This window comes from Cygnus atratus, chromosome 2, assembly GCF_013377495.2.
Source record: "Cygnus atratus isolate AKBS03 ecotype Queensland, Australia chromosome 2, CAtr_DNAZoo_HiC_assembly, whole genome shotgun sequence".
In the NCBI taxonomy this organism is placed as follows: domain Eukaryota; kingdom Metazoa; phylum Chordata; class Aves; order Anseriformes; family Anatidae; genus Cygnus; species Cygnus atratus.
In genome coordinates this window covers 151,954,112-151,968,059 of record NC_066363.1, presented here as the reverse complement: position 1 = coordinate 151,968,059, position 13,948 = coordinate 151,954,112, and the positions used below count along the sequence as shown (strand labels likewise).

Sequence of the window (13,948 nt, the reverse complement as noted above, 5' to 3'; positions counted from 1 at the left end):
TAAGAGACTACCACTATGCAATAGTGTAAATGCAACTGTGATAGAATTAGAAAGACACTATAATTTTATTTTATTTTTTTAAAAACTAACTTGGAATTTTATTGTAATAGTGAGAAACAGTCTACTACATATTTGCTACTGCTCCAGAAAGCTGGATGGAATGAGCAAAGATACAGCCTAGGGAACAGAATTTAAGATACTTAAAGAACAAGGAGGAATGCAAAGGGCACTGCAAGCAAACATCATAAATACACTGCAATATATATCATTAAACAGAGAGAAAAATCTGAAAAAAATGAGGGAGCCTATTTTTATGAAGTCATTTACAGACACTGTTGCTATCATTTTGAGCGTTGTGCATAAAAGGGTTTTTCCCCAACCTAAGGCATTCCATGATTCTATGATAGAAGTGCTACAGTTAAGTCATGGTAACACAACTGGCCACAGGGTGTCACTCTTGCTGTGTTTTAACACTGGTTTCTACAAGCTTTCAGATAGTACCTACAAAACTGCATTACTTCATACAACTTGCCAGATTATTTTCACGAACAGACTAGTATTAGTGCTGTACCAAAGGTACAGAATGTCGTCTATATTTCAATGGATATATAATAATGTAACTAACGCATTTACTGCACGTCCACCAGCATTTTAATTTTCTTTGAGCTTCCTGGATGCCTGCTCAGTTAACAATTATAAGGACAGTCTTTCAGAAGCCTATTCTGTAAAGTGAGCCTGTGATTTAGATGCAAGTAGAGAGGTACCACTCACCTTTAATCCTTTTCAATTCAAGCTGTTTTAGTACTTCCTCGTGGAGAAAAGGGTGGGAGGAAGAACTTAAAAAGTGAGCCTGTGATATCCTCATTACTCACCAATTGTTTGAATAATAGCATTCTGGACAATTCTCTCATCACTCTCCTTGGAGGTTGTGCTGAAAGAGGCACTTCCTGCTGAACTGCGCCTATCGCCCAACTCAAAGTCAACACTGATGCGCAAGTGCTTCAGTAAGGTATTAAAAACCTCCAGAACTGCTGGACCTGGAAACAACACACAACGATTGCACTCATCAAGGGAAAGATGCCTTCAGAAAATGAAAATTAGCCTTTTGAGGCTTTTTCAAGAGAAATCAGATTAATCAGGAAAGAACAAGTGAAATTCACTGTTTGAAGGATACAGCCTAGGGATAAACTTTTGAAGTGTGCCTACATCCTGATATTTTAGAAATTACTTCAGATTTGGGAAATGCAATCAGGTGTATGTGCACAATCCATTACTATCAAGCTGTATGGTGTCTGGCTGAGATGGAGTTAACTTTCTTCATAGCAGCCCATGTGGTGCCGTGCTTTGGATTTCTGACTCAAACAGTGTCGATAACACACCAGTGTTTTGGCTACTGATGAACGGTGCTTCCACAGCACCAAGGCTTTTTCTTTTTCCCACTCTGTCTCAACAGTGAGTAGGCTGGGGGTATGCAAAAAACTGAGGGGAGATACAACCCAGACAGCTAACACAAACTGACCAAAGTTACCCCTTTGGTATGGGTATGCCACACCATATGATGTCAAGCTCAGCCAGAAAAGCTCAAGGAGACAAGAAGGAATGGGAGTGACATTTGCTGGTATGCTAGCTGTCTTCCCACATAACTTATGTTATGCATGCTAAGGCCCTGCTTCCAGTGACTTGCTAAACATCTGCCCGCAGATGGGAAATAATGAATAAATTCCTTTGCTTTGCCTGTGCACGCAGCTTTTGCTTCACCTATAAACTGTTACTATCTTGATCTATCAGACTTCTCACCCTTCTGCTATTTCTCCCTGTCCTGTGGGAGAGGGATGTGAGCAAGTGGCTGTGTAGGTGTTTCACTGTTGGTTGGAGTCAAATCACCACACAAGTTCTACAGAGAAACGGTATGTGGCTGCTGAAATTGAGTCGACAATGGGTTAAACTGTATGAGCTTGCCCCTGAATTTCAGTTATTTAAAACCTGTTATTAAAATCCAGTTCCATTTATTGGATCAAATAACGAGCTCTTCTCATAATATGATAAAAGCCTTCACAAGTTTCATTTCTGCATGTAAGTGGGTCTTGTACTTGTGGGTCTAACTCAGACACCAGCTAATGAACTAAAGCAATAATGTTTCAGCACAAGACCGGAGAAAAACAACAGCAGAGAAGTACATGTGTGTACAGATCTTAAAAAAAACTCTAGTTTCGTGGAACTGTACTACCTTAAATGATGTAATTCACCTTATTTTAGCCGCTTCATAGTTACTAAGGTAAAATTCCGCAAGATCATTCTACTCTCAATTCCTTTGTTACTGGTCCTCTTATATCAGCTGTATCACAAAGCAGCAGTCATCTTGACTTCTTGTAGACACACAGTTCCCTCAAGACTTTGCGACTTCTTATCAAGAAGAAATTCCTGTCTTTCTCAAGGCTGTAAAAATAAATCTGTTTTTTTTCGATGCAAAGGATTATACACCCATTAGCAGCCAAATGACCAAGTACATTTGACTAATTGTACATGGAGTAAGATTTCAAGCAAGTTTTATCAGCACAAAGAGGAAAAAACTAATATACACAAAGCCTTCTCCAAAATACATGTTTTTAATAGTCTGAAAACAAAGCAGAAACAAACACCATCCCTCAAATCTATCCTTTGGCTGATGCCATTATTTTAGTAAGACTTACCTATTGATCCTTTAGCTGCTATTGCAACTGCTTCCAAAAGAACTTGAATAATGCCAGCACGAACTCGTGGTGAATCCCTTTTGCAAACATCAAGATGTCTGAGAATTTCTTGTATTACATGATGGGAATACTGTGCCTATTAAAGAAGAGAAAATGAGAAAAAAGCTTCATCTGTGACTTTAATAAAGAATAAACTCATACACTATTCAGCTATAGTCACCACCATGTTCCTATTCTACAACATTCTTACAACTTTGTTTGAATTTCAATTCATGATTAAATAAGGACTAACAAAACTACCATAACACGTGATGCCACACAGATCAATGCAGCCCAGCACATAAACGCTTACGGTATTCAGGTATCTAGGAGTGTCTGCAAGAACAGGGGATGCATGACATACTACTTAATTCAGCTAACTGCAGTTCAAGGACTTAGCTGATCTTACAGAAATGCATTGTTGATACAAACATTGAGTAAACTCTGCTTTCTTCTACAAAGCTGGAATTTCATGACTTTATCTTTTGGGTGTCTGTGCTTTACACAATCCAAGAGTCAGGTTTTGATTGCTTTGCAACAGACAGCAGCAGTTGCCCACTGGTAAAATAGCTTCTGATCGCAAAGCGCAATTAGGTTATTATTTGAAAAGTTTAATATTAAGGAATTATGCAAATGGATTTTCTGGATTCATTGACTTAATCTCCTATCTAGCATTACTGTGGTGAAGTAAGCATTTAACCCATGCACTCAATAATGTGTATGTGAGGAAAGCAAACCCTGAAAAAACCCTACCTGTATAGAATACATGATGATTTTGAAGCAGGAAACAGCAAATTCATTGGGATCCCATAGCTTATGATGGTCTAAATGCCTGTGAAAAAAAAAAAAAAAAAGATTTGAAATAATGACATTCCACACACATAACTGTAGAGGTGTAACACCGATGGGCAGCTAAGCACCACCATGCCTCTCACTCACTCCCCCTCCTCAAAAAGACAGGAGGGAGAAAATATGAAGCTTATGAGTTGAGATAATGACAGGGAGATTGCTCACCATCACAAGCAAAACAGGAACAGCATAAGAGAGATCAGTGTAATTTACAGACTACTGATAACAGACTTGAGCAGTGAGAACTAAAAGCAAACTAAAAACACGTTTTCCCTCCTATCCTCCTTCCCCACCCCATTCCATCCTTTTCTACCTCCTCCGCTTAAGTAGCACAGGGAAATGTGGATCATGGTCAGCCCCCAACGCTCTGCTGCTCCTTCATCCTCATTTTCTGCCCTTGCTTCAAGCATGGGGCCCTTCCCACAGGATGCAGTTCTTCTGAAGCTGATCCTGCGTGGGCTCCTCTCCACGGGCTGCAGCTCCGGCCCCGGGCCTGCTCCTGAGGGGGCTCTCCATGGGCCGCAGCTTCCTCCAGGTTATAGCCACCCTTCAGCTCCCACACTAGCAAAGCCTTGCCGTGTAAGCCCAGTACAATAATAAATGTTTTCCCTTACGGTTTACTAAAAATTCACCTCAGAGGGATTATTTCCTTACATGTAGGTTCTAAACAATGACTTATTAACTAGGTGAGAAATCTGGGACTTCAGAAAATAATTTGTTTTCAAGGTTTAATATTTAATAGCAAAACATCTGGCTGTAACACAAATTCCCATAACCAAATCTGAGCTTCTGCTTTCAGAAATTTAAGGAATCTTAGTCATACTGAGGTTATACAGAATATACCATTTGCATTCAAAGTGCACGCATAAAAATGGACGTGATATTACATGCACATTTATATGAAAAGATTGAAGAAGATGGTTAAGACATGGTTTGCACCTTGACAAACTTATAGTTCAAGTAAGATAAAGAATTTCTTTTCAATCAGGAGTCACAAAAAGATGAATGTTACATCCAGAAAAGACCTTAATAGCTATTCTCATTTTCAAAGAGGTTTCAAGAATAACATATTTGGAAACCAAAAATTAAAAGAACTCTGTGTATATATTCCCATACAATTCCAAAGCATTTCACTCACAACACTATCTTCAAGAAATGCCAAAACAAAATCAGAACAATAAAAGTACCTGCTTCCCCTTAAATGTGAACAGAACCACTGACTAAAAACTTTGTCAGAGTCACAAGCAAAGACAGCTTAAGCACTGTGCTGAAAGGTATCAGTAGGACATGTGTCGGCTTTTCCAAAAAGGAGCTGTGGAAAAGCATGACAAAAATAAGTGCATTTTTAAATTTGGAAGAATGGAAAAAGCAATTAGGGATGCCTTTTCATCAGGATGATTTAAGTTAAACAACAACTTTTTTTTTTTTTTTTTTTTTTTTTTTTTTTTTTTTTTTTACGGAAACTGGATTTCGGCAATGTTTCTAAATAGGCATCTTAGCTACTGAGTCACTTTTGGTTTGACCTTTCCCAAAGCCCATAATAAATATCTAATGATGCTTCAGAATAACAAAATTGAACGCATACAGGTGAAAGAAGTAAGCACTCTGAACACAGAGGGATTGACAGGATGCTTTAACTTACTCTACTTAGAATCTGGAGGTCTCAATTAACTCAGTGGCCAGCTGCTGCCAGCCTAGTGACCCAGCAGCCTACACAGGTCTCCTTCAAGGTTGATTAAACTGGCAGAAGCAGAACCACCCTCTCATGCCCTAGATTATCTTGCTGTCCATTGCAGAGCTAAGAAAATGTACTGCCTTTTTGACATATTACATACCGCTAATACAAATCCCTATAGGAATAAGATTTCCAATAATTTTAAAGGTGTCATTTTCAAGCTGGCCTGACAAGATAATAGCATATTTGCATTACTAACTATTAAATTGGACTACCCGTTGGGGATGGCTACCTTTCTTGTGTACATTCCAAACGTGTATTTAATCCTACCTTGGTGTCAGAAAGACATACAAAATTACCTTTTTTTAACCTTCAAGGTTTTGCAGATCACAATGTTTATTCATGTCTTTTTTTTCCCTAATACCATTCCAGTAGGGTCCATCATCACTTGTAAATGACTGCATATTTTAGCTAACCTATTTTCTTGTTGTCTCATCAAATACAACATCATATTCCCCACTATCTTTTTCTGATTGGAACTGATCCTTTGATCTTTTAGGTTCATACGTGTTCTCTGTTACACCTGACAGCACATCTTTACCTGTCCCAAAGGTCAATTCAAACAGATTATGGTCAACTACATCTTAAATCAAGGTTGGTTTTGTTTACTTGTTTAAAAACAACTTCCCTCTCAAAACAAGACATACAGTTCTCTTCTTCCAGAAAGGCAAAACGTTAGCTGCTTCAGGTAGCTGAACTGATGGGAAGACGGCAGGGGGAAGATGACAGCCTAAGTTAATGTTTTATGTAATAGCTGAACAGACAACATACTTCTTGTACTGGAATTTTCCTTCTAAGAAAAGGAATATTAGATTCACATAGGTGATATATTTTACTTGTCATAATGCAGGCAGTGTATTCAATGTAGTTTTATGGTTTTGAAAAAGACCATAGATGACATTTTCAGTATGATACATTTAGTTTAGCTAAAATCAAGACACATCTTGCCTAATTTTTCCCCCAATCATAGTTCTTTCAATAAAGAATATCTAAGTAAAATTGAAAAACATTTTAATGCTGGATTAACAAATGTCAAAATCTGCCTTCCATTAAGACCTGCTGCATGTATATAGCAAATGTGCACTATTAGGGTTCCCAAACGAAAAGCAACAACAGAACCACTAGTGCAAATTACTATTTTATGAAGTGAGAGCGACTAACAGATCCTGAATTCACACACATTAACAATTACCAATGAAAGCAATCCTTACAGTAGAAAATGATAAATCAATACTGATGATTAAAAAGCAGAACTGAAGCCTGTACAGGTATATGTAACAAAATCTCATGCATCACATCTGCTGAACGAGCATGAAACACCAGCCTTTTGATAATATTCAAAACCCTTGCACAGATGATTTGGCACAAGAATGGAAATACGGTGAAGTAAGCAGGGTGTAACTTGTAATATTTGCGAAGATGTTTGTCTTAGTAGATTTCTGTATCCCTCTGGATCTGCCTCATCTACTCACCATTGAAAATTCATTCTAAATTTCTTGCAAGTCTAAATAACGCGTGACTGTAGACATAAAATACATTTTTTTTTCATATCTTATTAATTGAAAACTTTAAAATGTTTTGAAGCAGTTTGCCAGATAGGCCTCTCAGATTTCATGAAAAAATAGATTTTGAAATTTTCTAGATGCTAAACATAGAGAAAATTATAACAATAGAGATTTTCTGCCAAAGGCAAGGAGAACAGAGGCCATTCTAAACCCACAACACGAGACTTCAGATTTCAACTCTATTCATTTTAATTCTTCAATCTTAGAATGTATTCAGCCTCATGATGGAAAAAACACGTGTCTAATATTCCAGTGCCACATTAAGCAAGCCTTCAGGTGAGGAACTGAACCTGCATCTTCATTGCTATCACCATAATAAGTGGCCTTATCTTTATTTCCAGCACTTTTTAAGAAGTTGTCCAATTGTTGAAAACTGCTAAAGGAAATTGTTTCCTAATCACATATAAATATATTAAGTCTGTTTTTTTCAAATCAGATAAAAGTGCAATGGCCTAACTATCAAATTTTCTTTTTATCAGTTCTGCTCATTCACAAAGTGAAGCTGATTAGATAGAGCACTAGGTTTTTGTTCAGGAAAAGCAGAGCTTGGAAACTTCATTTTTCACATCTCTTGTTCCTCAAAAACACTAATCCTTTACAGCAGTTACTTACAAAAAGATGTACTTATTTGACTATTCTTCCTGAAATTGAACAGAAAAATAATGACCAAAAAAGACAAAGACTTTCCAGGACAGCATGTCCTGACAAATTATGGAATACATCCCTAAGAAGAACTTAAAAGCAGTAAGAAAACGGCTGCAATATAGTTCCAGACAGTCCATCCAGGCTGCTTAGTACCTAAAGGTTCACTTCGTTGGGCTGGTATTCTGGAGGAATGGAATTTTGAAATGCAGGGAAACATAGAAACTTTATAATACTTAACTTTGCAATAGTTAAACTCTTACTGGACTGGTATAATGGATGCACATGGAAAGTAGGATAATACCATGGTTCTTTGCATTCAATACTTTTGGGAAAATAACAAGTAGTTACAAAAGCTTTCTGCCCTCATTTAGTAAATGAACTTCCCTACATTCAGTTTGCATTCCTGTTTGTGCTTAATAGTAGTAACTTGAAAATAGCTTTCAGTAGCTTGAAAGTCTTAGAGTGTATGAATCACATCCTTAGAGTCTGTAGCAAGAACTACACCATCTAAAAGCAGGTATTCCCATAACAGATGAGTATTTCGAAGATCTACAGGAAGGACCAGGCAGCCCTCCTCACGACCAGGAAAAGACACGACCTGGAAGTAGTAGCACTGTGCTTACAGCTTCCTTCAAAGATTTCTGCTGAGATGTCTACTTTGAAGATACTAGCAGAGGTGAAAGATGCAGGTTTAAGTTATATTAATGTTTGAAGCTTTTTTTCCATAACACACTTTTTTATTTTTTAAAGGCTACAACTGGGAAGATGCCAAGAACAAAACAGAAAGATGCTGGACTTGATCGTTAACATACCAGCAAAAATTTGTAGGTGCATTTGTGTATAATGTGCATACCATGTACACATCTGCCGTTCTCTGGTAACTAAGCTGTTATAAACATTCTTCACAGAATATCAAAATGGGTCTTGGAAAAAAATGCAAGAAAGTAGAAATCTTTATTAATCTGGGCACAGTACTCCTTTGTGCAACCTGGTTTCTCTCTTACTGACAGTCATCAATACTTAGGAACAAACAGTTTCCCACTATAAAGAAATGCCAGCTATGGCAACAACCCATCCAAATCATTATACTACACTTCTGAAATCAGCAGAATGGGACTCGCATCTATCTTCAAGTTAACAGAGAGTCAACAAAGAGGTGAGTTTAAAAAAAGGGCAAAGTTTTGAAGAAATATGGAAAAAACGAGCAGAATCCTAAAGGTTGAAAAGAAGGAAGGAATTAATGTAACATAATTAGAGGATGAAATTTGAAAATCTCTTAAGATCTTCCATGAATTTCCAACTTACGCAAAAACTGGTCTGACAGCATTATTCATAATTCCATAGGTGGCTCTCCCCAACAGTTCTCTGAAACAGTTTTCAGCCAGCACAGCAGGATTTTCTTCTTTCTCTCCTCCTGTAGGAGAGGATGGAGGGCCAGTTCTGCTGAAATAAGACAAAATAACATTCACGGTACTACTGATTAATACTCATCTTCCTTAACATACATGCTCTTGGTTCTACAACATTCACTGCAACACTGTTGTCCACTGTCAAACTGTTGATCCAGGCTGGAATCAACACGCATATGTAACAAATATGCATTAAAAAACAGAACTCTGATTAAAACACCAGGACTCTGATTATTAACACCAGGACCATATAGGCCTTCATGTTTACCCAGTACTGTGCACTATATTAGTAAATACGTATGTGGCAAAAACAATGGCTCATAATACTGATGTGACTAGTTACTCATTGTATTTTGATTAAATACTACCTATTATAAGTGAGAAATGAAGACTACGGCAAGAGATGTGCAGAATCTTACTTATTTTGTTCAGACTAATGATCTCATTCACCTGCCCACTACTGAATCCATACTGTGTGGGTGGGTGTTGAATAAAACTCTTAATATTTCTGCAGAAACAGATGGCTTGCAAGTTAAAAAAAAAAAAAGCTGATCAAACTAATTAGAACACTGTCACCCACACAGTTACCTCTAACTAGATAATGTAGAAATTAGGGGACAATCAATTAGAAGGTGACTAACATCACTCTGGAGAGGACTGTGCTGGCTGCCCATGCCCAGGCGCTGGCCAGGGGCTGCAGGGCCTCTGTGGTGGCTCCAATGGCCCCATGCCAGGGCCCAGCTGAGCCCAGCACCAAGCTGGCAGCGCCTTGGGGAAAACAGATTTCCAAAAGGGCAGAGCAGGCACAGGCCGAGGAGGCGGCCCAGGGCGAGGGAGAAGCAGCAGAGGGCCCAGGCCCCAGGAGGAGGAGGGCAGGAAGGGCTCCAGGCCCACAGGCAGCAGGGATTCCCCCGGCAGCCCTGCAGAGCCCCTGCTGGAGCAGGGTGTTCCTAAAGGGCTGCAGCCCGGGGCAGGGCCCCCGCTGGAGCAGGGCCACCAGTGAAGAGGAAGGGGCGGCCGAGAGAGGCTGGGGGGGCTGAGTGCAGCCCCCAACCCATCCCATCCCATCCCCTGTGCTGCTGGGGGAGAGGGGGCAGGAGCGATAGGGGGACAAGAAGTTATTTTTAAATTATTATTTATTTTTTTATTATTTTGGGTTTTGTCCCTCACTAGCCAAATCTACTTTAATTGGCAATAAATTAAATTACTTTTCCCCAAAGCAAGTCTGTTTTGCCCACGACGGTAACTGGTAAATTAAGTTATCTGCCTGTGTTTATCTTGAATCCAAGGCTTTTCCATCCTATTCTCTCCCTGTCCTTTTGAGGAGGGAGAGTGAAAGAGCAGCTGGGTAGGAGTCTGGCCTTTAACCTGGGCTAACCCGCCACAAGGACTCAAAAGCAAGCATAGGATCCATTTCTTAGAGTCTGCATCAGTACACAAAACTCTAGTGTTTCACCTTACTTAAACATAATGCTTTGTCAAGTTGAATTCTTCACCTTTATGATGTTTTTGGGCAATTGGACTATGTTTATCACACAGATTATGTTTATCACATAGAATGTTACCAGTAACATAGACATATCCATATTTTGAAATATTAAGATAAAGATACTGATGTTAGTTTCTCCATTATGTGTTTATAAAGGTGGCCCTTGCTGAAGGAGGATTCTCCTGTCCCTTACTCCAAAAACCTTTACTGGATTATTGTAAACAATGTAACAACTGACTTCTTCAGTAAGAAAATAAATAACAGCAATGCAAAATATAGACCATCACACTTTGCATCAGAAAAACACACATTGAAGGGTGTTATCTACATGAAGTTTTGCAGAGAAATTTGTCCTTTAAATGACTGAAATAATTGTGATCTTCCTTTATAAGGTGCTAATACCACAGTTATTTCAATCACAGAAAATTTACTGATAGTAAAGAACAGTAAGAAATTATAACACGATGGGAGAGAGAGAAAAAGCTATGGGCGTGAAGAGAATTTATTATTAGCAAAGCTACTATTTCTTCAGGCACTGAAATACCCCCAATGAATGCCTTAATCCGAAATAGAAATTCTTGTAAATTATGGAAGAATTAAAATCAGCAAATAGCAACTTGATTTCATATGGAAGTTTCAACTTACAACTTAAATCCTGCAGTACAAAACAACGTTTTAATGTTTTGTACTACTGACAGTACCAATAACCAAGCTTTCTTAAAGTTCAAACACCGCCATTTGCAATTATTTCTTTTCTTTTGGTGACTGGGAATTAGGTCGACTATTTAAAATCAACACAGCAGAAAGAGAGCAAAAGTACTGAGAAAAGAGAGAATATAGACACAAGAAGCAAAACTAGAGTAGCCATGCTGTGTCTTGGACAAACTAAAACCAGCCAAGGCCCAAATTCTACAACTGAATTTTGAAGGTAACAGCCTGTCCTAAAAAAACCTAAAACCTAAAATTAGCACCTGCACTATAAGCAATGAATGGTGGAGCTTTTCCAGAAAAGTTTCCAGTCTGCCACTTCTCATTTTTGATGCAAGTCTTTATAATGTTTCTTATTATTATTTGGCTATCCTTTCTTTTCCTCTGCCTATCCAAGTGCCCTTTTCAGCACACAGAGACCTGAGTTATGTCAGAAAATTAAAGGCAAATGAAATATATTTCTGAACTTAACTGCTTCACACATCATACTATTAAGCTACCACCCATGTTTCATTTAAATTGATCATTTCAGAAATAGGAGGTATAGGAAGAAAGAAAATGGTTCCCCCTAAGGTGCAATATAACTTATTGACAAGTTCTGTACCTACAGGTGGCAAGTTTTTTTTTTTGTTGTTTGCATTTTTTTTTTTTCACAAAACACATATTAGAAACTTAAGTGAGAATTCGCTCACCTACATTAAAATTATGCATCTATGCATTAGGAAATGTGTTTTATTTATTTATTTTTTCAAGACTGCAGAAATCAGTACACTAAAGTCTGCAAGCCTGCACATTAAATATGTTTAGAAGAACATTCATTAAGCATCAGCTTATGCAATGTTCACTCGGCATCACCACAGCATTATAACATTATAAAAAGTTATATAAAAATATATAAATATATAAATTATAAATATTGAGATGCTGTGAGTCAAACTAACATGTAACATCTGTATGCTGTAAGATCTTCTAAAAGGAAAAGATCTCCTAGTATTTCAAGACTACTGCAATCTAAAAAATGCAGTATAAAAAAAATAACAGCTCTTGCCTTTGATGAGGTCAGATTTTCAGAAGTTACAACAGTGCTAGCTCCTCAGATTTTAATAATAAGAAAAGCCCCAGGCACCCTGTTAGTTAAGTAATGAGAAATACTTGTACAAATGCACAATGATTAGAATTGTAAATGGCATGAAAATCTGTATATAATCCACCATGAACACCACTTAAACTGCAGCTTTATCCAACTGCTGTGCCCCTCAATCTGTTTTTTCCCCTGTACTGCCTAGACTCTGGTGTAGACATATGGGCATCCTCCTCAGAGCAGAGGAGATACAAATGACAGTGCAGGGATAACTGTCATTCTCATTGCTGTTTTGACACAGATTCCCTACAACACAGCAGTATTAAAAAGGAGAGGGGAAAAAAAAGATGTCAAACTGCAGAAAGCACAGAGCTAACTTGTGCAAGATTTCTAGTTAAAAGGCAGTAAAAATAAATTGTTTTTTGCATGTTTGTATATGCAATTCCACAGAAGGGGACTTCTTAGTACTGTTTGGAGTCTTACGCAGAATAGGTTACATGAAAAAACTGCAAACCAGTCTTCCTGGTCTAAAATCTTAGTCTTCAGATTTGCACATTTTAACCATTTGAATGTTCAAAATGATCTTCCATTATCTGTAGGGATCACATTTTGGTTTTGAATTTTAACAGCAGCTAGCTCTCAGTATTTCTCACTGATGAACATTCCATCATTAACAAATGAAAGACAAAGATTATAAAATGACCCCTTTAAATTTTTAAATTAAAAGCAGTTTTTCTTAATAAAGAAAGCATAAGATGCATATTGCAATGAAATGGGTAGGGACTACTCCCTTCATCTGTCCTACCTACCTTCTTGGGGGTGATCTCTGTAAGAAAATGTGGCAACAAGGAGCTGGAAGGAGGGTCATTTTGAAGTATAGAAGTTTCTAAAGCAAACATCTAACCACAGGCTAAAACTGGCTCCGAACAACTCAACAGCTCACAGCTGAGGCTTTAATACCACAAAACCAGTATAGGCCAAGATGGGGTGGGATACATTAAGGAAAACTTGAGAAGAGTAGCTACAGAAGTGTTTGACTATGATTCACAGTTGTTGTTCACTTACCCTGAGAAAAAAAATATAATCTACCTCTAAACCAGAATTTATATGAACATTAAGTTTAAATCCTTTTAATATACCCTTAAGTCTGTATCAAGTGTTAAAGTGTCCTTATGCCTTAAATACGGCTGACACTTTTAGCTTTGCAGTTATTGTGAAGAATATGCTACAAACTAACTGAAAACACACTTTCAATTTCCCATTTCATCCATCCCTTCCACACTTTAGAAATGTGTATAAATGGAGATAATTGACTGTTCTGAATCTTCTAGAAAACGTGTAAGGGGGAAGAAGAGCCTTTCAGGTTTATACTGAAGTATGCATTACAATTTTTTTGCAGTACAAGATTGGAGTGAAGTGGAACTAAGTAAAAAAAGTAGTCTGATTTTAGAATGTTACACAAGCAAATTTGTCTCACAGTCACCTCACTAGAATATGCATTCAGACATGCAGACACATAAACCACAAATACAAGTATCTTTTAAAAATGGTGTTTAAAAATTCAATCTTCAACTAAAAAAGTGTCTCGTGATACATACTCAGAATATTAAGTTAAGCTCTGAAGGTTCCACAAGTAACAATTACACTGACATTTAAGGTAAAGTGTAAATGTGCGTGCTTCAGCTTTAACCAGAAATGGTTATTTTCTGTGGACTTCAGTAGGGGGTATTTTCTAGAA

General features: G+C 37.8%; 1 protein-coding gene across 14 annotated transcripts in view; it reads right to left on the bottom strand.

Annotated features, from left to right (window-relative positions):
• Positions 1–13,948, bottom strand: part of EFR3A (EFR3 homolog A) — an 80,502-nt gene that overhangs the window by 27,543 nt on the left and 39,011 nt on the right. For 10 of the 14 annotated variants that reach the window (XM_035556220.1, XM_035556224.2, XM_035556232.2 and 7 more), the window contains 4 exons: positions 8,829–8,966; positions 3,483–3,561; positions 2,691–2,826; positions 873–1,037 (listed from right to left, as the gene is read on the bottom strand). In XM_035556220.1, coding sequence (XP_035412113.1) covers positions 873–1,037; positions 2,691–2,826; positions 3,483–3,561; positions 8,829–8,966 — 518 coding nt within the window. The remainder of the gene's footprint in view (positions 1–872; positions 1,038–2,690; positions 2,827–3,482; positions 3,562–8,828; positions 8,967–13,948) is intronic. The other 4 variants (XM_035556228.2, XM_035556233.2, XM_035556230.1 and 1 more) reach the window with 1 other exon arrangement.